This window comes from Miscanthus floridulus, chromosome 19 (genome assembly GCF_019320115.1).
Source record: "Miscanthus floridulus cultivar M001 chromosome 19, ASM1932011v1, whole genome shotgun sequence".
In the NCBI taxonomy this organism is placed as follows: Eukaryota; Viridiplantae; Streptophyta; class Magnoliopsida; order Poales; family Poaceae; genus Miscanthus; species Miscanthus floridulus.
In genome coordinates, this window is record NC_089598.1 from 2,814,312 (window position 1) to 2,840,423 (window position 26,112).

Genomic DNA, 26,112 nt, shown 5'->3' on the forward strand with positions numbered 1-26,112 from the left:
TCAACCTTGTGGCCTATCTCATTGCATCCATAGCATCTTCTTGTTGCAACTTGGGCTACCTTTCTTGACTCTTGATATATTGGGCATTTCTTGGTAGGATGCCCCAATTTCTTGCTCATGAGACAAGCGCTTTGTCCATCACTCTTCACTTGCTTGGCCTCCTTGATTGAAGCCTTTTGAGTGGCGGCTTCAACCTTGTCGGCCCAATTTTTATGTGGACACGTAGCCCACTCATGTCCATACAATCCACAACCATAGCACATACTTTTTCCATGTTTCTTGCTCTTGGTTGTGTTGGCCTTGCTTGAAATGTGATTCCTTTGTTGGGTTTTGAAGGAAGCAAGGTTTGAACCCTTCTCAAGCTTCTTCACCATGTTATCACGGTTATCTTGAGAAGGTTGTGCTTTCTCCTTACCCTTCAATCGAATCACATCTTTCTTTAATCTTTTCACCTCTTCTTTGAGCTCTATGTTTTCTATAAATTTTTGCTCAATCGAAGATTGGCTTGCTTGAGAAGCACACTCATTAGCACAAGAAATATTCAATTGAGATTGTGTACAAGTGAGTGTGTGAGTAGGAGGTTGAGATGATTTTACCGTTGTAATCACAACCTCATGAGCCACCTCAAGCATGATGCTTGATTCTACTAATTCTTCATGAGAGCACTTGAGATGAACATAGTTTGCTTGTAGCACATTATATTTGCTTGAGAGTTCATCTAATTTTGCCTTGAGCTCAAAGTTTTCCTTCTCTAGTTGTGAAACACTAGAAGAGGAGTTAGTAACTAAAGCATGCTCAATTAATAATTTTTCATACCTCTCATTTATGGCCTTTAGCTCTTGCAATTTGGAGATGAGAAACTTTTCTTGATTTTGAAGTGATTGCTCTTGTTTCTCATTCTCTTCCTCTAGCTCATCATTCTTCTCAACTAGCTTCATGAGAATGAGCTTGTCTTTGTTGCTTAGATGATCAAGAGTGTAGCTATCTTCAATTTCAATATCACTCTCTTCTTGATCATCTACTCGTGCTATCTCCTTGGCTTGATCTTTCTTGCTAGCCTTCTTCTTGCTTTTCTTGGCCATGAGACACAAGTGATGAGTATCATGAGATACTGAGGTTGACTCATCACTTGGCCGCCACCGGGCTTGAGCCTCATCATCACAGACTGTCTGCTGTCCGGCTGCCTTGGCCATACTAGACATGTCTGGTAGGGATACCAGACACGTCCGGTATGTGCTTGCAGACAGCCCAGTCGCCTCGGCTTGCACCTCTTGCTCTGGCTCGGTGCTCTTGAGGTCTTGTGAGGCTTCTTCGCTGCATAAAGACATAATGGACATATTTTCCATTGACTCGGCCTCAAGTGCATCATCACATTTGGATTTTCCATATAACTCAACGAGTTTGGTCCAAATGAGATGAGCACTCTCTGGAGGTGGTTGTCCATTAAATATTGCCTCATCTTGAACCTCTGCACTCAATGTACTCAAAATGATATTAATAGCTTGAGCATTGAGTTGCACGCATATCTCTTCCTCTTTTGATAAATTCTTATAGTTGCTCCAATCAACTATAGGAAGAGGTATGCTAGCAAACACAATATACTCAACAAGAGGACTAATATCTCTAAAAGCATTGAGTACATGAATTGACCAAGGTAGAAAGTTAGAACCATCATTTTGGAGAAGCACCGGCTCCAACTCGATAGGCGTCAACATCCTTTTCTCACGGCGGTGAAGCTTTAGGTGAGAACCTCGCTCCGATACCAATTGAAAGGACCTAGGATGTCACCTAGAGGGGGGGTGAATAGGCGTTTCTGAAAAATTAACACCTTTAAAAGCGGAAACGATTAGTAATAGGAGTTTCCAAAATGGAAACTCCAAATTAGAGTAATACAACCCCTCACAAGTTAGCCACAAAGTATATAAAAGATACTAGATAAACCTAGGGAGCCAAACAGCGGCAACCAAAGAGCTGAATCAAAATACACTAGTCAGTTAATGTCGGAAGTCCCGACAGTTTAGGTCAGAACTTCCGACGTGTCAGAAGTCCCGACGTTTGGGTCAGAACTTCCGACGTGTCAGAAGTCCCGACAGTTTAGGCCAGAACTTCCAACGCAAACTGTCAGCACTTCCGACCCCTACTGGAAATGAACTACAAGTGCTAAAATGAACTTTGTGATGCCGATAACTTACAAACCCACTTCCTAGTGGTAAGGTAAGGTGTTGGGTCACTCTCTTGACGTTGATAAGTCACCACTCCATAGATCGAGTCCCAAACCCTAAGAAATAGCTAGAGAGAGGGAGACAACCAAATACAAGTAATTTCGAGCAAATCACAACAACAACAAGCACGCGGGAGACAAGAATTTATCCCGAGGTTCGGCAGCCCCACAAAGGAGCTCCTACATCCTCGTTGTTGAGGTGACCACTTTGGTCAGAGTCTCTTCCACCTCCTTGCCTCACTCAAGGATACCACAAAGGTCACTTGAGTTTCTTCACTAGAAAACAAGGGTAATACAAACTTCCCAAGGCTCTTCCACAAGATGGAAGCTCTTGGGCGACGCCTCGCCGGCTAGGGGAAAATCCCCAAGAGTAACAAATGCAAATCAAATCGGCTTGACGAAGAAATCAAGTGCTCAAGCTTGCTCAAAGTGTTTTTCTCACTCAATCCACTCTCCAATCACTCAAACCCTTTAGGAATTGAAGTTGGAGGCAAAGGAGAGAAGAGTGGCGAGCCTAGAATGCTTGGGGGCTGTTTTGGCCGAGTGTTCGTTGCAATGAAATGAGTGGGCAACGGTTAGAAAGGAGGAGAGGGGTATATATACTCCAAGGCAAAATCTAACCGTTCAGATCTACGTCGGGAGTTCCGACGCAGATCTCGGGACTTCCGACGTATGAAGAAAACACTGTTCATGCGAGGTCAAAGTCCACTCGAGACAGCCAACGTCGGAACTTCCGACGAACGTCGGGACTTCCGACGGTCGGAACTTCCGACGAACATCGGGACTTCCGACGTGCACAGTCAGCAGGTCAGTAGAACCATCGATGCCGAGACTCCCGGCTTGGGTCGGGACTTCCGACTGTCAGGAGTTCCGACTCACATCGGGACTTCTGACGTCCACAGTCACCGCACAGGCAGTGACTGGGAGTCAGCACTTCCGGCAAGAGTCATGACTTCCGACTGTCGGGAGTTCCGGCTTACGTCGGGACTTCCGACACCGGCAGTCACAGAAAAATATTCTTTGTGCTCGTGAAGTGCTAGAGTGTCTCTCTTTTGATTTAATTATTATGCTTGAGCACTCTATCTTCCTCAGACCACCTAAACTTGCATCCCTCTTAATAGTACGGCATGTCTATTAACTCAAGATCAAAAGAAAAATGAAATTAAACCTTTTGAGTTGATCTTCTTTAAATTTGATGCCGTGTCTTTCAATCTTCATCAAGTGAGGGTGCAAACATGTCAATATTGATCTTGTCGCTTGAGCATAGCCATCTTGAGCACGTGACTTGATTCCATTCATCAAATATGAATAACTCCAAATGCATCAAGTCACTTTAATCAACTTGTCCAATATAGATTTGATCCTTCACATCAATATGACCATCTTAGCTTGATTAGTACCTCAACTAAATGCAAGTACTTTCTTCTTCACCCTAGCTAGGTTCTTCGGCCGCCAAGCCGTCGCTTGCCCTTCACCCTTGCTTAGTACCTCGAAGCCTTTCCTTGCTATCTTCACCATCTCAAGCCATTAAGTCACATCTTGTGTTGAATCATCCATTCATATGTATTGTTATCTTTTTCATTTCAATTTAGCAAGCTTCAAATATGAGACCATTCCATATGCAATCCCTTATGTCTCATTAACTAATACTCACGAGCTTGCTTTCACATTGTACATGGAAATCCCACAATAAACAAGCACTTGCATGAATTCCATTTGCATTCTTGTCTTGTGCTTGAACTAGATTGTTTATACAACAACACATCATTTTGGCTTTCATTAAGTACCTGTGAGATAACCTATTACCTATCCACACTTAGCAAACGGGTTAGTCCTTTAATCACGTTGTCATTCAATCATCCAAAACCCACTAAAGGGCTAGATGCACTTTCAGTTAGGAATGGTCGTATTAGCATCTTTGCTCCTCTGGTTTCATGCTTACTGTCTATTTCTTGTTATTTTATCAAAACATTTATGCTTTTCATACCTTAATCTATTATATAAAATTGTTGATTCCAATTCTATGTCACTTTAAATCTATAGATGTCTCATAACCCGAAGACCGCCCGCCTCAGCACTGCAGGCTACCGTGCTTTATTCACCCCTCGTGCTCCACAGGCGGAGAAGGAGATTGTGATCATCTCTGATGATGAGGAGATGGCTACCCCGACACCTGCACATGCTCCTACGCCAGCGGATGCACCTATCTATCCTGCTATAGCTACCCCTAAGGAGTCATCAGCTACTTCACCTACACTTGTGCCATCCCTAGATGTCCCTGTGGTGGATGAGGAGGTAGGCTGGAAGTGCAAGTACTACTTCAAGCCAGCCCTAGAGACGGCCTACTACCACACCCTCCTTACATATGTGCTGGATGACTACTACCCTGATCTGCATGCCTTCATCAGCTATCATTGTGCAGAGTACCAGCATCCTTTGGAGGCAACCTTTTGAAAGATAGAGCTAGTTGTCATTGCCTGGAATGACATAAAGAATGGACATGAGGTGGAGACTGTCCACCGTGCCACTGCCAGGAGGGCCCATGCATTGGATGGCATGGAAGATGCAGCGCAGGACGCCTACATCTACTACCATGGCCATCGTTTTTAGGCCATGAAGGAGGTTCGTTTTAGGTACCTTCCTCGCAATGATCATGAGGGTGTTTGGCAGGTCCTGGCTCCACCAGAGAGTGACCCAACTCTAGAAGCAACAGTGCAGCAGGTCCATGCTATGCAGGGGTGGATGAAGAGGTCAAGGGAGAGCTGCGTGCATCACAGAGGGCTGAGAGACGTCTCCAAAAGCAAGTTGATGAACGACGTGCTCAACTTGGGCAGCCATCGATCTACAAGAAGAAGCGCCGGTCATTCACCATGATTGACACCGCCCCATAGGTGTTAGGTGCCTTGTTTAATATTACAACGTTGTTAGTTCGTGAGTCATGTCTAGTCTTGTTTGGTCTTGTGAACTTTAATGATTAGATGTTTTTAATTGTGAACTTGGATGATTTGGAGTTTGTTTAATTGCTGGAGGTTTGTGGGCATGTCCACAACTTCCTTAGGTTTGAACTTTAAGTTTAGATGATGATCTTAATGTAGATGAGTTTGCTTTATCTTATCTCTGCTGTGCTGTTTTCTGGAGCAATCTGTGTTCTTTATCTTGTATCTCGAAATCTGGGCTGCCAAAAATTCTGAAATTTTTGTGGAGATATCTAGACTTCTGTATCTTTCAAATGTCTCTAGAATCACATCAATAGCTATTAAGGTTTATGAGATCTAGCTATCACAAGTTGATGTTTCTGCGCAGACTAGAACCCAGAATAGATTCAGTTTAGCGCTATTTTTGACCATGTGTATGTCAGAATCTGTAAAAGTGATCTAAATAAAAGTTGTAGCTGATCTCCTAAGCTTTCCAACCGTTCTTGGTACACCTCTGTTGGATCTCTGAAACTTGAGTTATAATAGATTTACTGAACTACTGTATTTGAATCTTGTCCAGAAAATTTTCAGCATTGTTCCTTATCTTTATAAGCTCTCTATAAAATTGGAAATCTCTAAAATTTTGCGCATTTGTTGGAAAGCAGATGGCCGCAAGAGGAGGAAGAGGCAGAGGCCATGGTCGTGGACATGATGCTCTCATAAATCCACCACCACCGCCACCAGTGACCATGGAACAATTGATGGGAATGCAAGCGCAGTTGATGCAAGCTATGATGCAGCGCTTGGATAATGAACCTGCAAGAGGACTACCGCCTGTTCAGGTCAGAGATAAGCGTGGAGAGTTTATGAAGGGTCGCCCATCGGTGTTCACCCATGCCTCAGACCCTATGGAGGCAGATAATTGGTTGCGTGCTGTGGAGAAGCAACTTAACATAGCACAATGCAATGATCTTGAGAAGGTGTTGTATGCTTCTGGTCAACTCTAGGGAGCAGCTCAGGATTGGTGGGATTCTTTCCAGCATGGACATCCCAACAATGCTCCTGCTATCACCTGGCAGGAATTCAAGGACAACTTCCGGTCATATCATATCCCTGATGGACTGGTGGAATTGAAGCAAGAGGAATTCAGATCCCTTAAGCAAGGATCCATGACTATGGTGGAGTATCATGACAAGTTTGCTCAACTGTCACGTTATACTCCAAATGATGTAGCTGAGGATAAGGAGAAGCAACGCTGTTTCCTCAAGGAACTTTATGATGGCCTGCAGCTTCAGCTGATGTCCAACACCTACCCTAACTTTCAGTCCTTGGTGAACTGCGCTATTGTGATTGACGATAAGCGCAAAGAGATGGAAGCCAAGAAGAGGAGGCTTCAAGGGTAAGCTTCTGGAAGCAACACCCGCCCATGTGCCTATCCCTAGCAGGGTTTTTTGTAGAGGAATCAAGAACCATCTAACTAGGGAAACCATGGTCAGTATCCTCAGCATAACTAGTTCCAGCAACGCTCTCAGTACCAACAACAGTATGATAATCAGCGTCCCCCACAACAGACCAGCAATCCGGCAACACGCCAGGGAATGCCCAACAATGCTCCTATGAAGAGTGGTGCACCCAATAACCCTAACGCATGTTACCGCTGTGGAGAAGTAGGTCACTATGCTCATCAGTGTCCAAAGAAGCAGAACCAAGAAGCTCCTTAGAACCAGACTGTCAATCAGAAGTTCAACACCCGACCACCTCACACTGCGAAGGTGAACTATGTGTCATCTAATGCAGCTCAGGAGACACCCGAGGTCATGTTGGGTACGTTCAGTGTCAACTCTATCTCTGCTATAGTACTTTTTGATTCTGGTGCTTCACATTCTTTTATTTCTCAAGCTTTTGTTAGAATGCATAGCATACCTTTGTGTGCCATGAAAAACCCCATACTAGTAAATTCACCGGGAGGTAGTATGTCCGCTTCTTATTAGAGTCCCTCAACTAGCATTTCCTTAAGGGGGGTAGACTTCAAAGTGAAACCAATTGTGTTGAGAATAGCGGGAATTGATCTTATTCTGGGAATGGATTGGATAAAACAACATTGGGCAATGATTCAGTGTCAAGAGAAGTCTGTTATGGTGACATCACCCAATAGAGATAGAATCTGTGTAGAAGTGGTAGTGCAAGCTCAGCCAATAGCCACTGTGAATCAGTTGGATGGTGATGCTATTGAACAAGATCGTGTTGTGGAGGAGTTCCCAGATGTTTTCCCTAATGACTTGCCAGGTATGCCACCTGACCGAGACATTAAATTCATTATTGAATTATTACCTAGAACTGCACCAATAGCTAAACGTCCATATAGAATGGGGGTTAATGAATTAGAAGAGCTTAAGAAACAACTAAAAGAGTTGCAAGAAAAAGGTTTCATACGCCCCAGTTCTTCCCCATGGGGGGCACCTGTGATCTTTGTGGATAAGGAGGATGGTAGTCAACGGATGTGTGTGGATTACCGTTCACTTAATGAGATTACAATCAAGAGTAAATACCCTTTGCCTAGGATTGATGATTTGTTTGATCAGTTGAGAGGAGCCTATGTGTTCTCCAAGATTGATCTCCGCTTAGGTTACCATCAGCTTAAGATTCGAAACTCGGACATACCCAAGACATCATTCACTACACGGTATGGCTTGTATGAGTATATCGTTATATCTTTTGGATTGACCAATGCACCTGCATACTTTATGTATCTGATGAATAAGGTGTTTATGGAGTTTCTTGATAAATTTGTGGTGGTATTCATTGATGACATACTGATATTCTTCAAGACTGAAGAAGAACATGCTGAACATATAATGTTGGTCTTGCAAAAGCTTAGAGAACATAAGTTATATGCTAAGCGGAGCAAGTGTGAGTTTTGGTTGAAGGAAGTCTCTTTTCTGGGTCATGTTGTCTCCAATGGTGGAATAGCAGTGGATTCAGGCAAAGTGAAAGATATATTGAATTGGAAACCACCAACCAATGTAAGTGAGATCTGTAGTTTTTTGGGATTGGCTGGATATTACAGGAGGTTTATTGAAGGTTTTTCCAAGCTTGCTAAGCCTATGACATCTCTATTGGAAAAGAATGCTAAATATGTATGGTCTGATAAATACCAGGCAAACTTTGATGAGCTAAAGAAGAGATTGACTACAACTCCAGTATTGATTTTGCCCGACTTAAGCAAGAACTTCTCTATATATTGTGATGCATCCCATTTGGGCCTTGGATGTGTGCTTATGCAAGAAGGAGGAGTGGTGGCATATGCAACTAGACAATTGAGGAAGCATGAGTTAAATTACCCTACTCATGACTTGGAACTGGCAGCTGTGGTTCATGCTTTGAAAATCTAGAGACATTATCTAATTAGGCATAAGAGTGATATCTATACAGATCACAAGAGTTTGAAGTATATCTTTACCCAATCAAATCTAAATCTGAGACAACGTCGTTGGTTAGAATTGATCAAAGACTATGATTTGGAAGTGCATTATCATCCGGGAAAAGCAAATGTCGTGGCTGATGCACTTAGTAGGAAAAGTTATGCTAATGGACTTGGAATGACATTTATGTCAGCAGAATTGTGTGTTGAAATGGAGTATCTCAACTTGAGTTTGGTCACTAATGCAATGGAATTGATGATGGAGCCTACATTGGAGCAAGAGATACGCAAGGGTCAATTGGAGAATGAAAAACTAAAAGAGATAGCGGAGAATGTAGTGCTTGGAAAGGCACCAGGATTCAGGATGAATGAGAATGGTACTCTTTGGTTCGGGAAAAGGATATGTGTACCTAAAGTGAAGGCTATCCGTGATGCAATTCTGCAAGAGGCACATGAATCTGCCTATTCCATACATCTCGGAAGTACCAAGATGTATTTGGATCTTAAGAAGAAGTATTGGTGGTATGGTTTGAAGAGAGATATGGCAGAGTATGTGGCTTTGTGTGACACTTGTCAAAGAGTGAAAGCTGAGCATCAAAGACCTACAGGGTTGTTACAACCAATGAAGATTCCTGAATAGAAATGGGAAGAAGTTGGTATGGATTTTATCGTAGGTTTGCCCTGCACTCAAAGAGGTTATGATTCAATATGGATAATAGTGGATTAACTCACCAAGGTTGCTCACTTTTTACCAGTCAAGACTACCTATACGGGTGCAAGGCTAGCAGAGTTGTACATGGAAAGAATAGTGTGCTTACATGGTGTTCCCAAGAAAATTGTGTCGGATAGAGGCACTCAGTTTACATCGTAATTCTGGCAAAAAGTACATAGATCTTTGGGGACAAAGTTGAATTTCAGTTCTGCTTACCACCCACAAACTGATAGACAGACTGAAAGGATCAACCAGATTTTGGAAGATATGTTGAGAGCTTGTACACTGCAGTATGGTACTAGTTGGGATAAGAGTCTGCCATACGCAGAGTTCTCGTACAACAACAGTTACTAGAAGAGTCTCAAGATGGCACCTTTTGAGGCGCTGTATGGACATAAATGTAGAACGCCTTTGTTTTGGAATTAGACTGGTGAAACTCAAGTGTTTGGACCTAATGTCCTTAGAGACGTGGAAGAACAAGTGAGAATGATTAGAGACAACTTGAGAGTGGCTCAGTCCCGACAGAAGAGTTACGCTGATACTCGTAGAAGAGAGTTGACTTTCGAAGTTGATGATTATGTGTACCTGAATAGTTTTTATAAGGTTAGTAACACTGATAATAGTTTTTATGGAATTAAAATCAATTATAAGGTTAGTAACCTCTTGATGCATATATGCTGCTGCATATTCATTTTTGGGATGATTGGTTTGACCAAATTTGAAAACAAGAATTCAAATCCATTTGAAAAATACTTTTGAAAAACTCTAAAAATAAAAAGAAAAAGGATTTCTTCTTTTCTCTCCATCCCTTCCTCACATCCGGCCCAATTGGCCTTTTTCATTCCCGCGGTCCGCTCGCCTTCCCCCTCTTCCTTCCTAGGCCGGCCCTGCATCCCCTGCAACCGCCGTCGCTTCCCTAGCCCAGCTCAGCCGCAACTGCTCAGCCCAGCACTGTGCGCCTCCGCCCCGCTCTCAGCCACTGCCAGCCTGAGCCCGCGCGTCAGTGCCGTCCCCCTCCTCCCGCAACCACCCACGCCGGTCCAAGTCGCAACCGCCGCCCGCTCCTAGCGTCGTGGGCACGTCGCCCCGCTCCCCGGCCTCATTTAAAGCGAGCTGTGACCCCCACACGCACCCCTGCTGCCTCCCTGCTCTCTTCTTTGCGTTCGCCAGGCGCCGAGGAAGCTACAACAACCACCGCAGAGCGCGTCGGGATCTGCCGTCCGCCTCCGCGTGGTCCGCCGTCTCTGAGCCACCGTCGACATCGTTTTTCCCCGCTGTGAGCTTCGCCGTTCTCCCCTCTCTCTCCCCGTGCAGTTTATTTCTTGTTTCATGGCTTCTAGAGCCGTTTCGCATGCGCCCGATAGCTCCCGACCGCCGCCCATGGCGACCGCCGCCTCGGCCGCGTCCTCCGGTCGCCGTGTCGGCCTGGCCGAGTTCCCCTACTCCCTCTATTTCCCCTGGTGCCCTCGGTTCTTCGAACCGTGGCCCGTGGGCCGTGTTCCACGCGCGCCGGTGACCACCTCACCGCCGGCCATGGAGCCTTGCCGTCGGAGTTACTATTCTGGCCGGCGCCTCCCTTTCTCTCTCCCTCCCATCTAATCCGAGCCCTCCATCGTTTGATCAACGGCTCTTAGAAGTCCGATACCCCTTCGTGGGTTATTTTTCTAAAGAGACCCCCAGGTTTTGACAAATTGAACCCGTCGTCCCTAGCGCAATTTCCAGAGTACGCTTTCTCGTTTTGAAAACGTAAAGTATACTGTTTAGTCCAAAATACGTTTTCAGTATTTACAGAAATGCCACTAGATTTGTTTTGCTCATAAAAACTTCGTTTTAGCTCCAAATTGACCCGTTCAAATTGTGTTAGTTTCGTAATTTCATAATCTACGTGTTAGTACCACTGTTAATCATGTTTGCAACTTTTAAATTTCATGGTTAGATTTAATTAAATAAATTGCTATAGGAAATCCCGTTTAAATCATAACTTTCGCGTTTTAGCTCCGTTTTCCATGAACTTCGCGTTGACGTGATCATAGCGAGATATAGAATCTTTTCATAAACATTTTATCTTGTTTTCTATACTATTGGTGTACTGTTCTAACTGTAGGATTGTTTACTTTGCATGAATGCCTTTGGAATGTTGTATGTTGCTGTGTTGGTCGCGTTCAGACGGTGAGGAGAAAGTTGGAGACCAAGAGTTCTTCGACGACCAGCAGGATCAGCAGGAGTTTGCTAACCAAGGCAAGTATAGCATGGGCCTACCTTGATGTCATATTCACTTTAATCATTCACTCATGTGCATGTGTCTAAATTTGATAACCATAAGGACATCCTAGTTATTTGATGACATGTTCCCTTGACTCCTTTGGGTTAATTGCATATGGGTAGATTGCTAGCGCTCTAACTGAACATGATCTATACAATGGTTAATGGTTTTATAGAACTAAAAGTAAAACATGCTTTATAACAACTGTTCCATAGGGCGAAGGTGCAAATGACTTTTGATCATGTTGCTCCCGGTCCTCCATAAGGACTTATCTATCGGCAAAAGCTAGGACTGACAGTGCAACCGTGAGAGTTATATGTCTCTGACTTTAGCTCAGTAATAGAACCTTTTTCTAGCTTGTTAGATGTTACCTTAATGGCGCAAAAGGGGCTTGCCACGTTGGGTATAGGACTGCCTCTGTTCCTATGTGTATAGCCGCGATGGATATGTGCCATAGGAAAGGGGGGCTCCTACATCTGCCTGCCGAGGAAATCTAGCGGCCCTAACTTGTTAGAGAAACCTATGAAATGGCTTCATAGTGTACCCTGCCCGCTCACCTTGGCAGTGACATGGGAGTAATTAACCCGGGCATATGAGAATCACGACTCGCGGTGAATGTGCACCACCTCTGCAGAGGGTTACAAACTGTTATAATAGCCGTGCTCACGGTCACGAGCGGCTCGGAAAACTCACAGAATAATTGGTTACTCATTGTGGTTCATTTATGATGGTATACGATGATAATATGATGCAAATGATTCTGATATCTGATTATGTGGGTTTAAATGGGAGCTTAAGCATAACTTGATAATACTTGATAATAAAATCTTGACTTACTAAAAGTGCTAACTGCAGTAAAACAGTGTTATCCTTTTTGAGCTACATAACTCCATATTATCTTGTTAAGTACGGAAAATACTTACGCTTGGTTACTTTCTATATTTGGATAAAAATCCCGGATGGGTAACAGATGACAACGTGTATGAGGAGTTTCCTGAGGATTATTAGACTTGTGGTCAACCAGTTGACCTTCCCTGTGATGGAGTTCCACGAGAGAGTTATCATTTTATCTTCCGATGTGTTGTGTACGACTATGTGTTGTTATTAATCGTGATGTAAGATACACTGTGATGATACTTTTTATAATTTGTCAACTTATGTGTGTGACTGATCCCTAGGCACACATGAGTTTAGTGCATTCAATTTTATCCTTAAAATTGGGTGTGACACTAATTTAAAAAAGAATCTTGGAGATGCTCATAAAATAAGAAATTAAAGAGGTAGGAAACATAATAGCTTTATCCCACCGAAAGTGCTAGCTCCTAAATATAGACACCCTAAAATAGTTAGTTATATGAAGTTTTCAATTTAATACAGGCGTGATGATTGCTTGCTAAGAAAAAAAAACTCTATAGCAAATAGAATTGGACCCATATCAAAACGCACAATGGCTTTGGCAGTAGCTAGTTTAATGCGTTTGTGGGTTCTTTTCCATGGAGATGGAGGCATGTGAAGCAATGGATGGACCGTCATGAGCAGGAGCAGTTTACTTTTGTCAAGCGGCGCACAAGGGGAAGGATTGGAAACGGAGGAGCTGCCTGGTTTTTTCTGCAGCGGTAATGCTCCTCGTACGGTGTCAACCCGCTCGTGTCGCCGGTTTGCAATGTGCGCTGCGCGCCCCTGCTCGTGAAACAGAACCTGTCCATGCCCACGCCGCCCCCGCCCGCATTGCGCCCGTTCGCTCTGCGCACTGCACGTCCTTCCTCGTGGGATGGACCCTGCCCTCACCCGCGCCGACTCCTCTCGCGCCGCGTGCCTTTGCCCGCACTCGTGCCTCCCGTCGCCGTTGCGCTCCATCCTCCTACCATGACCTTTTCCGAGGTCCGTGCCGCCAACGATCTCCACATCGGCGGCTTCCGCGCCACGTCGTAGCATCAAGCTTCACGTCGGCGTCGAGTTCCGCGTCGATGAACCTCCATTTTCATCCAACCAGCAAGTAGATGTTGCATTTGAAAGCGTATGTTGCAAGAGTCTGTTTCAAGTATTTTAGAGGTATGTTGTAAGTGTTTTGTATGGATGTTGCGAAAGTAGACCGTGATGTTACCTATGTTGCAATGATTGTACACGTATGTTGTAAACTTTTGTTTCTAATGTTTCATCTTTTTCTAGACAGGTTGTGAGTGTGTTTATCTAGATGTTATATATGTTTATACATATTTTATATAGATGTTGCGTATGTTTTTGCAATGGTTTTCTAGTGTTTCAGATATATGTATCAAGTGTTTCATTTATATGTCTTTATGTGTGTTGCATCTTAATATTTTAAAAGTAGATCGGTTGTTGCATCTCCGCCGCCTTCTCTCTTCTGGATACTAGGCCTTGTTTAGATTGAGGTTAGGAATCAGTATTTGGCACTGTAGCACTTTCGTTTGTATTTGACAATTATTGTCCAATCATGGCCTAACTAGGCTCAAAAGATTCGTCTCGTAATTTACAATCAAACTGTGTAATTAGTTATTTTTTTATCTACATTTAATACTCCATGCATGTGTCCAAAGATTTAATGTGATAGAGAGAGAGTGAAAAAACTTGCAATCTAAACATGGCCCTAGTTACGTTCGGGGTGGCGCGGATCCCACATGTATGCGTGACACGGCGTGGAAATAGTACTATAGGCGCGTCTTGATGTCCGGGCAAGCAGAGCGTTCACCGGCTCACTCTGCAGGGTGCAACTAGGCGACAGGCTGACAATCCTGCCCGTTCCTCTTCCTCAGCGTCCATCGTGGCCGTACATCATATCAGGCTGAGCCTCCCGCGCTCGCGCCGCAGCCGCCGCCTCTCTCGCCGCTATTCCGCCTGCCGTGGGCCGCTGCATCACGGCCTGGTGGCCTCCGGCGGCCGCATCCAAATCAACGGCGGACCCAGAGGGTAGTTTAGGTAGGCCCAGGATTACCCTGAAATCTGACCCAAAGTTTATTTAGTACTCAGCATTTTCAATCCTTTAGCCTATAGAAAGTATGGCCCAATAAAAAACTGAAAGAAGCCCACGTTATCGTAGTCACGAAGTGTGCGCAATCAAGGCCTGTTGTGCTCCTACGTGGTGAAACTGGGGAGCAGGCGGGGCCTCCTGCCTGAGTCATGCGGCTTTACCAGAGTGGCTAGGCCGTTCGACGGCTCTCTCCCACTGAGGAAGCAGATGGGGACGCGCCTGGCCAGTATCGATGCCTAGTGCATGTGTTGCATGGCGCTGTGTTGTTGGGCTCTCCTAGAGTTTGCTAAGTGGACGTTGACTTCTCTTTTAAAATTAATATCTTTTGGATCCAAGCTCCCAATATAGCAAATAATATTTCTGTTTCGATTGTCTCGACGAGCTCTTCGCAATGGTGTACTCCAAAACTTTGTTTGATACTATTTTTCTATAAAATAAATTTCGAATTTCTTTTATGTCCAATCTCCGCCAAGTTCATGCTTTCATGGCAATGAGAAAGCGCAAAGCAAAAGCCTTGAACTAGAACTTATATTGTAATCTCTTATTTATGTAAGACCTTATATAAGTTTGGTTAATTTATATAAGTTTTGAGCCTTTCAATTGTATTATCTTAATTTGGTTAATTTATAGTTATTTTACTGAATTTTTTCTTTAAATTTTGTCGTGTTGCTCATCAAATTTTTTTAATAGAACTACCTGGTTTCAAATCCTGGGTCCGCAATTGTCCAAATTCCCCCTCCCGTAGATAAGCCTCTAGCAATCAGTCGAGCGGGCGCGGGACGCGGTGGCGGGGGAGACCACGTGCGAGGCTGCGCTGGCGAGGAGCTGTCCTGTCCAGCGGGGCAGTGCGCGAGGCGAGTGAAGAGGCGCAGGGCTCGGCGGCGGCCAGCACGTTCGAGGCGCCTGCAGGTAATGCCCGTCCTCTCCCCAAGTTAAGAGTCGCTGGCCTGTCATGGCCGTCGCCGTCGACGTCCCCTCGTGCATCCAGCTCCTCAGCTCCTGCGGCGCGGCCGCCGGCCGGCAGCTCCACCAGCTTCTCCTCAAATCCGGCCACGTCCCCTCCTCCCTCCCACCCACCAACTCCGTCCTCCTCATGTACGTGCGCGGTTCTCCGCTTCACTCCCGCGACGCCCGCCGCCTGTTCGACGAAATGCCCACGAAGAACTGCTTCTCCTACAACTCGCTCATCACCTCCTTCTTTAAGTCCGGAGACCACCGCGCGGCGCTCCGCGTGTTCCGCTCCATGCCTGACAGGAACACCTTCTCCTGGAATGCGGTGATAACTGGCTTGGCTGGTGCTAGGGATCTTGACACTGCGGGCGAGCTGCTTGAAGAAATGCCCGTGAAGGATGCTGTGGCTTGCCACGCTGTCTTGCATAGGTTTGTCCGCTGTGGCCGAGTGGATGAGGCATTTGCTCTGCTCAAGAGGATAGGTTCGCAGCGCAATTCCGATGTGATCTCGCCATGGAATGACCCCTTTGTGCTTACCACAGTGGTTGGCGCTTGTGCTGATTGGATGAAGTATGAGATTGGGAGGCAAGCTCACGCCCGGTTGGTGGTTGCCAAGACAGAAATCGATTCGGTATTGGCTTGCGCATTGATTGACATGTATTGCAAGTGTGGGGATTTGGACTCTGCTCGCCTTGTTCTTGATAGATTAAAACATGTGGATGAATTTTCACTGTCCGCACTGGTCTATGGCTATGCATCTTGTGGACAGTTGCACAAGGCGTTATGCCTTTTTGACAAGGTGGAGAACCCCAGCATTGCTCTATGGAATTCTCTTATCAGTGGCTGTGTCCCTGCCTATCATGGAGATAGTGCTTTTGTTTTTTTTGTCAGGATGTTGCGGTCAGACATGTTGCCTAATTCTTCAATTTATGCCATTCTTCTGAATATGTGTGGCTTTTTAGGCATGCTGAAGCCTGGGCAGCAGACACATGCTTGTGCTTTAAAGAGTGGAGCTGTCAATGACTTGATAGCAGCAAGTGCTCTCATTGACTTCTACTCGAAATGCAGCCGCTGGGCAGATGCCTGCCAAGCTTTCGGTGAACTTAGGCATCATGACACCATTGTGCTCAACTCAATGATCACTGTATACTCAAACTGTGGCCAAATAGATGATGCTAGAAGAGTTTTTTATATGATCCCTTGCAAGAGTGTCATCTCATGGAATTCTATGATTGTTGGGTTCAGCCAAAACGGGCATGCTCTTGATGCAATGGAGCTGTTCTTTGAGATGCATCGGCTTGGTTTGCAGCTTAACAATGTAGCTATATCCAGTGCTCTGAGTGCATCAGGCAACATCTGCTCTGTAAGTTTTGGGGAGCAGATGTTTGGTCTTGCTATTGCACTTGGCCTGCAGTCTGACCATATTGTAGCGTCCTCGCTCATTGACCTGTACTGCAAATGTGGCAACTTGGCCAATGGATGCAGGATCTTCAGTGGTATTGATAATCCAGACGAAGTCTTGTGGAACTCAATGCTTATAGGTTATGCTTTTAACGGATATGGACTTGAGGCACTGAAACTTCTAAATTTAATGCAAAGTAGGGGTCTGAAGCCAAGTGAACGGACATTTGTTGGTGTCCTTTCTGCATGCTGCCATTCTGGGCTTGTGGAAGAGGGACTGAGATGGTTTTACCGGATGAAGGAAGATTTTGGTGTGAGTCCATCAGCTGAGCATTATGCGTGTGTGACTGACCTGTTGGTCCGAGCAGGTCGACTGGATGAAGCAGTTGAGTTCATAGAGAACATGCCTTTCAAAGCTGATTCAATTAGTTGGACTTCTATTATTGGAGCATGCAAAGCCCAGGGCAATGAGGCTCTGTTGCACAAGGTTGCAAACAAACTGATGGAAACAGAAGTGTCACCGCATTCTAGTTTGTATGTGCAGCTGTCAAGCACACTCGCAGCTCTTGGGGATTGGGACAAATCAGCAGAGATTAGGAGTATGATGCATGACAGAAGAATTTCGAAGAACGCTGGCTGCAGTTGGATTGACAGGGCATAGAGGAAATTGCCAATGTCACCTCCCACAGGCATCTCGGTCCCTTTCCTCTGGGCCCTTCCCTATTGGCTTTGGTTTCTTCGATTTGTCTTCTGCTAATCAGGAAGTGGTAACAAATAACGATCCTGTTATATGTGCTTTTCATCATAGCTTTCTATCTGACCTTTTGCTTCTTTTTATTCATTTTGTTATGTTGCAGTGACATACGAGTTACTAAACTTTCAGAGGTACATTACCCCTCCCGCTGATCTCACCTTCCGTTACTGACCTGGTCTAGTCTAAGTTGATCTAAAACCAATCACCAGCTTTGGCAGCACAACTTTCAGAGGTACATTACCAGCTTTGGACATATCATATTGTATCATTTCTAAGTTGATCTAAAACCAATCACCAGTACTCGTATTTTGTTTAGATAGCCATCTAGACATGGTCAGAACTTTAAAAGAATTATCTGTTTGCATTCAGAAAATCTGTAGATCTGAAGAAAAGTAACGAAGATCTCTGAAGTTAAACAAAGAACCTGGTCTAGACCAGGTTAGCTGTACTTTGAAAAGCACTCTTTTCATTTTGGTGGACCCAGCAAATGCTAACTATCGATGTTCTCCATCGTTTTTCCTTTGGTCTTTTAGCTGGACCATAGTAGTTCGACAAGGATTGGAAATTATGTTACATCTCTAATTATTTGCTTGCAATTGTACTGTCATAATTTTGAGCATATACTTTTTCTATCATATTTTATTACAGTGAAATTATACTATTAACTTTCAAAATTATTTCTGCAATCTGCGTAGGAGAGGAAAGAGAATACAGTGATAGTGGCCAACACAGATAGAACCTACCCAGCTGCATGGAGTTCTGTATAGTCGAACTGTTACCAGATAGTGGCCTATATGATGGTATTAATGCAGGCCTGTTCGGCTGGTATTAAAGCCAGCTGATAAGCCGGCTGAAGCTGTTTTGTTGTGAGGGAAAAATATTGTAGATTCTAGCTGATAAGCCGGCTGATAAGTTCAAGCGAACAGACACGATGAAGTGTATTGCTGGGTACTGATGGATATCACAATACAACTTCATACCGAGGAACACTTGTACAGCGTCATGTTTGATATTGTTTGCTCGAAATATTCAATTTTATAGAAAGGGTCATATGCCATGTCTAGTATGAAGGATTTTCTTATGCATGCTCAAAGGAGGCTCTTGTGTTTACTCAATCACAGTTCTACAATTCTATTCGGCTCATGGATGCTCCAGAAGAGTTGTTTTGTGGAATATGTTGCTTGTGAATAACATAGAGGTCTCGATCCACTCTGCAGAAGAGTTCTGTGAACAATTCAGCCATTTATGTGAACGTGAATCCAAGTTTTTTTTGTATAGGATCAAGCAAACAGACCAGGATGCCCGCCGTACTACGCTGTTCCCTTCGCATAAGAGAAGCAAGCCACATGGGACTATGAGACGTCAAATGGAGGCAAACGCAACACATGAGGCGCTCCATTTTCATGTGCTAGAAGTTTAGCTTTAAGAGGTGCCTGATGTTTTTACATGGAGGCACGAAGCATATAAATATTGTGGCTGCTGTTTGCATGAGAAATTGCCTGGCTCAGGTAATTACAACAAATCAGCCATACAAATCAGCCGGAGCCAAAATAAGTCCTGCCGAACAGAGTCAAAACTAAAATTTAGTTGACTAAAGTTGTGAATTGAAGTTTAGTCACCTAAAGTTTACTCCATTCATTCTCTTTCATAAGACACATATGCATATTAGGATAAAAACTTTGAAATATTCACCTGCTTGTAGTATAATTCAATATGCAATCAAACAGGACCGAAAGAGAACATAGGCTCAAAATTAATTGTTAGCGGGTTAAAATTAGCTTGGACGAGTTCTCCAGTGAACCTATTTGACTCCCCATCTTCACAAATCCCAATATCTCATCAATCATCACGGTGCCGTGGCGCCTTGAAGTCAACGCTGTGGCCTTTCAAAAAAAAAGAGTCAACGCTGTGGCAATAGAAGAGGCGGAGCGAGGTCCTTCTCTGAAACAAAAATGCCAAAACGAAACGAGAAAGGAGAAAATGTTCACGAAATGCATGGGCGGGCCCAGCAAGGGCAGGCAGACAGTTGCCGTCTCGGCCCACGCCGATCTGACGGGAAGAGGCACGCCCACGCCGTGGAATCTTCTCGCTTCATCACCTCCCTCACTTGCTCCCTCCCCACTCCGCTTCCCGTGGCCGTGGTTCAAAATTCGAATCCAGAAAGATTTCCCCAAGCATTTCCGTTTCTTTAACAAACCGTCCGCTGCCCATCCATCGTCCTCCCTCAGTCCCTCGTGCTCGCCTCGCTCGTTGCGCGTTCAAATTTCGAACCCCCTCCTCCGCCTCCTACGCCCCAAACCCTAGTCCGATCCCTCCTCCTCCTCTGCCACCGCCGACCATGAGCTCCGCCGCCGCGCCAGCTGCCGTCGGCAGCGGCAAGGAGCTTGCCAACCCGCCTGCCGACGGGATCTCCAACCTCCGTTTCTCCAACCACAGCAACAACCTCCTCGTCTCCTCATGGGACAAGGTCAGTGGTGGTCAGCCGCCTCCTCTCCCGTTCCCCCCATTCCCCCGCTCGTTAAACCCTAGCTCTTTGATCCCGCTGATCTGACCTGGTTTGGGCTTGGGCTTGCAGACGGTGCGGCTCTACGACGCCGACGCCAACGTGCTCAAGGGGGAGTTCGTGCACCCCGGGGCCGTCCTCGACTGCTGTTTCCACGACGACTCCTCGGGGTTTAGCGCCGGAGCCGACCACACCGTGCGGAGGTGAGCTGTTTTTTTTTATGTGTTATATCTGTCTCTTCCATTCCTGCCTTATTCCACACCTTGCACAAGCACTGCAGCTGCAAAATTGCATGTGGCTGTGTGCTTTGAGATCACACTTTTGTTATCCATTTGGTGAGAGTGATGCTATAGGTATGCTGTGTCACATGTAGTTAGAGAATAATATTATTTGCTGTTGTTGAAATGTCTTTTGTGGTGCATATGATTTTGAAAATAGATCCACTATTTTTGCGAGTTGCTGCCCAGTAGATTTTTATGTTTCTTTTCTTTCGCATATAGGAGAAAATCTGGAGACTTGTTGCGCTCTATTGATTTTTTTTTCCCGCTGAGGATTGTCCATAGCAATAACTAACCAAAGAATTTTATAGTGAAAGAGAAATCTGTCAGTTTTCTACTGACAGGATTCTGTTCTAGAATGGCAGTTGTGTGGTGTTTATATTATATTTAAGTTGGGAAATATCTGGGCCTGTCCTTCTAAATTTGTCCAACTGTTCATGAAACCAGATGTAAATGTTTGGTTTTATGTTTATTGTTTGATGTAATCAGAGTTCTTCATGTAAGATGGACAATCATTGTGCCCAGTTTGTTTCATTGAATGCTGCTAGTTCCATAATTGGTAGCTTGTAAATAAACTTACATTTGCATTGTCTGGGATCCACTTACATGGAAACCTGAAGATCTGATTATTGAATGTTACTTCTTTCCATAATTAGTTTGCATGCAAATACGCTTAGATTTGCCTTCTCTTTTATATATGTGATTGCGAGGACAAGTAATAGGCCCAAATTATCTATTTCAGGTTGGTATTTAGCTCGTCCAAGGAAGATGTTTTGGGGCGGCATGATGGTCCGGTTCGTTGCGTGGAATACTCTTATGCTGCGGGTACTTTTATTCCTACTGAATTGCTTTTGGATTTCTGTTCTAGCTTTTACTTTTCTTCTGCAAGGTACTTGTGCAGCCTGATGCAGTCAAAAATTACGTTTTCTATAAATAGAACACATTGATAACTATTTTCTTACTTGAATTCCGAAAACACTATATATAGTTATGCAGTTATGTTTTTGAAAGTATTTAATCCTAGGGCAAAATAGAAGTTATTTTCCTATTACTTGATCTGCTACATGGATTTGGTTCTGCATTAAAACCTTTGTCTCTCAATTTGTGTTGAGGATTGTACAGATGTCCTTGTCAGAGTCATGTATTTGATACCTTTTTTTTTGTTTCCTTTTTTTTGGTCTTGGAATGTTTTGTAGTATTTCAGTTCTCAGCAAATTAACTATGCATGGTCCTCAATTTAATCACAATCTCTGTCCAATCGTGGCATGTCTTTGTTCTATGATGATTATGGTCATGTGAGAATAGTTGTTCCCTTGCTATTCCAGGAATTATGTTATTAAATTGAATGAAATTTCCTAAGCTGATGAAATGCTCTTTTGTAATTTCAATAAATCTCTGGGGTTGAAGTTAAATAATGAAAAGCCCTTTTAATGCACTTGGTGTTCTTTTACGTATTGTACTTGATCTGTTGTGCTTTATAGGTGACTACCTAATGAGTCAGAATTAAACTGTCTGTTTTGTTTTATTTAGGTCAAGTCATCACTGGCAGCTGGGATAAAACTGTAAAATGCTGGGATCCGAGAGGAGTGAGTGGACCAGAGCGTACCCTTGTTGGGACATATGCTCAACCTGAACGTGTATATTCTCTTTCATTAGTAGGAAACAGGTTGGTTGTTGCAACAGCAGGAAGGCATGTAAATATTTATGACCTGCGCAATATGTCTCAACCTGAGCAAAAAAGAGACTCTTCTTTGAAATATCAAACACGATGTGTTCGATGTTTCCCCAATGGAACAGGTAATTGCTTCCATCTTGATTAGGTTGCTAGTTGACAACACGTATTTGGTTTTTAATTGTATATTCTTATTCTGTTTATATAGTAGAGCAACAGTAAATATATCGATTTGCATTCACGGATTTCCTTTAGCTCTTTTTTTAGTCTACTAGTGCTACGTTTCTGTTGATACTTGGTTGTCTTTATTTGTGATGGGGGCTTTCATCTAGAATAAAGATTAGGGGCACCTCAAGATTCTGCCATGGCCCAAGAAGGCCATGGACCATACAGGGCCATGACAGGTTCCATAAGTTCAATTCAATCTTTATTTATGAGTTTGAGTTGAGGATTATTGGGTAGGTTCATCCAAATGGACATTGAATTTCCTCTGTATGTTTAATTACAAAATCAAATAATCTAAATCTGGACAGCACATGGTTAGTGTCGTTTAAGTTGTTCCACATGAATGATAAGGAAACCTATTAAAAATGTAGCATTAACATGTGTGTATGTATTTTTTATAGTATGTTTTTTATCACATATTAAGATGGGGGTATTAGAATTTTATCTGTTGATTTAACTTCAGTGAATAAGTTTTCTGGTGCTGTCTCTGTCGTCTGTCCACGCCTTGAAATTTTTAAGTTGCAACTTAACTTTGTTTATTTTTTCACTTCTAGTTATTGTTTATACTAGCTTTTCATGATCTATCTTCCAAATCAATAGCAGTATGGAAGTAATAATCCCGAATAACTATGCCACTCTTGGTACCATGCTGCGAGAGCTTATTCTTGTATTAGAATTCAGAATATTCTTCCGAGTTCAACAATAATTACTTATTTACATTCTATTAAAATCGTAAACTAGTGCCTGTATAATGAATTCCGATAGTGTTTGTTTGATGCACTGTCTGTATCTAACCTTTTCTTAAAAGGGCATCACATCCCTTAGTTCTATCAATAATGGAAAGTGCGGTAAGCTACAGATTACCACACTACACAGGTCTTGTTCCATTTAGTTACTACCTGAAACATGTGTATATTCAAGATCATGCCTACCATAGGTGGTAGATTAGGGTATTTGAGAAGTGTTACCCGTGTTTTGAAAAGTCATGTTTTTGACACTCTTGGGAAATATTCCTCGAGGATTGGGTGGCCAATTCAAATGAGTCTTGTTTACAGGAAACCTGCTTATTCAACTACAGTTTGATTGCTGTTAGCTGCTCTGTAGTGGTCCAGGTAGTATGGTGCGGGCATACTGGTCAGCTTTCAGTTTTAGTTTTTCCAGGTTGGACGACTGGTCTGTCCTTTTCTTAATAATTATAGACGTATAGTATTCTGTTCAAGCTGCCTGTATTTTGTACATTTATTGTTCAATATTGTTTATTTACTTTTCAAATTATAGTATGATGTATATAAACCAAATATGCATGCTGTATGCTGATCTCAGTCTTCTGTGTCTTGCTTCAGGATATGCTCTAAGTTCTGTTGAAGGGCGAGTTTCCATGGAATTCTTTGATCTATCCGAGTCTGCTCAGTCTAAAAAGTATGTTTTCTGCACCTTAGCTGCCAAAAGATGGGTGCATGTCTGACGTCTTATAATTGCTCAATACTATGACTGAACTGTACATGTGGTTCCTGTATCATCAATTGAAACAATGGATAGTGAAACTTCATTTGCAAACACACTTTCACAATTCCCCATATATATTTTTTGAAGCTTGAAGGGCGGGCCTGGTGTAAGCGGTAGAGTCTTACCTCCTGTGACTGGAAGGTCCTGGGTTCGAGTCGCGGTCTCCTCGCATTGCACAGGCGAGGGTAAGGCTTGCCACTGACACTCTTCCCCAGACCCCGCACAGAGCGGGAGCTCTCTGCACTGGGTACGCCCTTTTTTTATATTTTTTGAAGCTTATAGCAATCTGTGATCGACTTACATGCAAACATGCTGACACTTCAGTTGTAATGCAGATCAATTGTTTATGTTATTCAAATTCAAACAAAGATTGGGGCAGTCTATGTAGTGTCTGTACCAACATTTTATAATGCCAATTCAAACTCAAAAGCTGTTAGAACAATGAAAACAAAATTGCCTGCAAACAGTAACCTTGTTATTTCTTTTTCCTGTTATTTTGAGTCTTTTTAGAAATTTGTGTTTTTCTTATCTCTCAAAAGAGAGTATCACTTAGGAAGTAAATTGAGGTTTTTTTCCTGGCATTTTCTAGTTGTTTCCTAAACTAAATTTGATTGTATGATTGTGCCTGGTTACAGTTACAGATTGCACTGCATATGTACCAAGTACAAACTACCTGTTTTGTGTTACTAAAAGTAGTGAAATGATGCTACTGTACACTTACCTTCTTCTGGAAACCTAGACTGAACAGTAGTGCCTAGGGATGTATGTTCCGTTCCACTTGTTTTGGGTCATTGGGTCGACCGTCGTGCAAAACTTGTCAAAATGAACTAGAGTAGCATGCTAAACCAATTAATTTAAATTAGTTTAAAGGGGCAATGAACTAAACTAGCTGAGCCACAAAATACAATTGGTACCCTCTTGCATCTCTAGTGGCAATGATCTAGGGCAATTTTTCGTGCAGGTATGCTTTCAAGTGTCACCGGAAATCTGAAGCTGGCAGGGACACTGTTTATCCTGTCAATGCAATTGCTTTCCATCCCATGTAAAGCCTTGATGTTCCAATTTCTTGCTAGTTTGATATCTCATTGGATTATTAGTTCTCATTTTCTCATCCTTGTGCAGATATGGAACATTTGCCACCGGAGGGTGTGATGGATTTGTGAATGTGTGGGATGGCATTAACAAGAAAAGACTATATCAGGTAAACCAAGTGAAGAGTTTTGCTTCATTGGGATGCTACTGTCTGAAACGTTTCTTGTATTCATGATTTCCCTACTTTTGGTTGCAGTACTCAAAGTACGCATCAAGCATCGCTGCTCTGTCATTCAGTAAGGATGGCCATCTGCTTGCTGTGGCATCCAGCTACACTTACGAAGAGGGAAAAAAAACGTAATACTGAATAATGCTGAACTACTTTGTCTGACAAATCTCTGTTCACATAAGATTAAGAAAAAAAATGTTTACTCACCAGTGTTCTTGTGCATTTCAGGCATGAGCCTGATGCAATATTTATCCGAACAGTGAATGAAGTCGAGGTGAAGCCAAAGCCCAAGGCATTAGCCGCCCCCCAGTAGTGTTGTGATCTGTTGGCTGCGGTATCAGTCATGTGGTTAGATGACCCGTACTTCTCTTAAGTTGATGTCAATTGCATTAGTTGACGCAGTGCTTGTTTGTGTTGAAAGAAGTGAAACGCCTGTTTCTTAATCTGGGTCCTCTTCTTCCGTTTTACTTGTCCTCGGAAACATTTAATGTTCCAGCTGATTGTATATTTCGAGAGGGATTTAGTCTATTCGATTTGCATTATCTTAAGAACTACCCCGGCACTCTTTCTGGGTGCAGCTGTGTGCTGCGCAGGCAAACAGCCAGAGCCAGTTAAGTCTAATGTTGCAGGATATCGTTTGGACGATGAGCAATTGATCATGGGAACATCACACATTTGTCTGTGCGATTGGTATCCAATCTTTCGCACGCCCTTCACTGCTACTTTCTGTTCCCTCACCCTGAGCATTGCACTCATCCTTTTCACTCCTGATCTTCTGCCTGTGCGTGCGCTACTCTTTCCATTTTCGGGCACTTGCAGGGGCGTTTGGTTGTCGGGCTAATTCTAGGACAGACTAGGATTTAGCTATGATCAGGTTGGGCCTGTCTTGTGAGGTGCATAGACTGGAGGAGTATGTCATGGAAGATGTGTGTCCACTGGAACCACCTAAGGACTTTAAATGTGTCGGTGCAGAAAGTGACAAACACATAAATATTTATAGTTTTGCCGTACGTTGTGATCGGAGGTGGCTTAACACTCAA

The 26,112-nt window shown here is 43.6% G+C and overlaps 2 protein-coding genes across 9 annotated transcripts; both read left to right on the forward strand.

Annotated features, from left to right (window-relative positions):
* Positions 1–15,303: 15,303 nt before the first annotated feature.
* Positions 15,304–19,108, forward strand: LOC136529035 (putative pentatricopeptide repeat-containing protein At1g77010, mitochondrial). 7 transcript variants are annotated; one of them, XM_066522066.1, is made up of 4 exons: positions 15,304–17,859; positions 17,997–18,065; positions 18,749–18,825; positions 18,906–19,108. In XM_066522066.1, the coding sequence occupies exon 1, from the start codon at positions 15,474–15,476 to the stop codon at positions 17,532–17,534; it is 2,061 nt and encodes a 686-aa protein (XP_066378163.1). In that variant the 5' UTR covers positions 15,304–15,473; the 3' UTR covers positions 17,535–17,859; positions 17,997–18,065; positions 18,749–18,825; positions 18,906–19,108. The 7 variants fall into 7 exon arrangements, with proteins under 7 accessions (XP_066378163.1, XP_066378165.1, XP_066378162.1 ...); XM_066522068.1 differs by lacking the exon at positions 18,749–18,825; XM_066522065.1 differs by lacking the exons at positions 18,749–18,825; positions 18,906–19,108 and adding an exon at positions 18,323–18,719.
* Positions 19,109–19,686: 578 nt separating this feature from the next.
* Positions 19,687–25,717, forward strand: LOC136527644 (mitotic checkpoint protein BUB3.1-like). Of its 2 annotated transcripts, none has more exons than XM_066520435.1 (9): positions 19,687–20,094; positions 20,203–20,333; positions 21,151–21,233; positions 21,939–22,205; positions 23,649–23,724; positions 23,899–23,996; positions 24,773–24,853; positions 24,934–25,012; positions 25,100–25,200. In XM_066520435.1, exons 1-8 carry the CDS (start codon positions 19,966–19,968, stop codon positions 24,972–24,974), a joined length of 906 nt encoding a protein of 301 aa, XP_066376532.1. In that variant the 5' UTR covers positions 19,687–19,965; the 3' UTR covers positions 24,975–25,012; positions 25,100–25,200. The 2 variants fall into 2 exon arrangements, with proteins under 2 accessions (XP_066376532.1, XP_066376531.1); XM_066520434.1 differs by lacking the exon at positions 23,899–23,996 and adding an exon at positions 25,301–25,717 and having other exon boundaries at positions 19,698–20,094.
* The last annotated feature ends 395 nt before the right edge of the window (positions 25,718–26,112 follow it).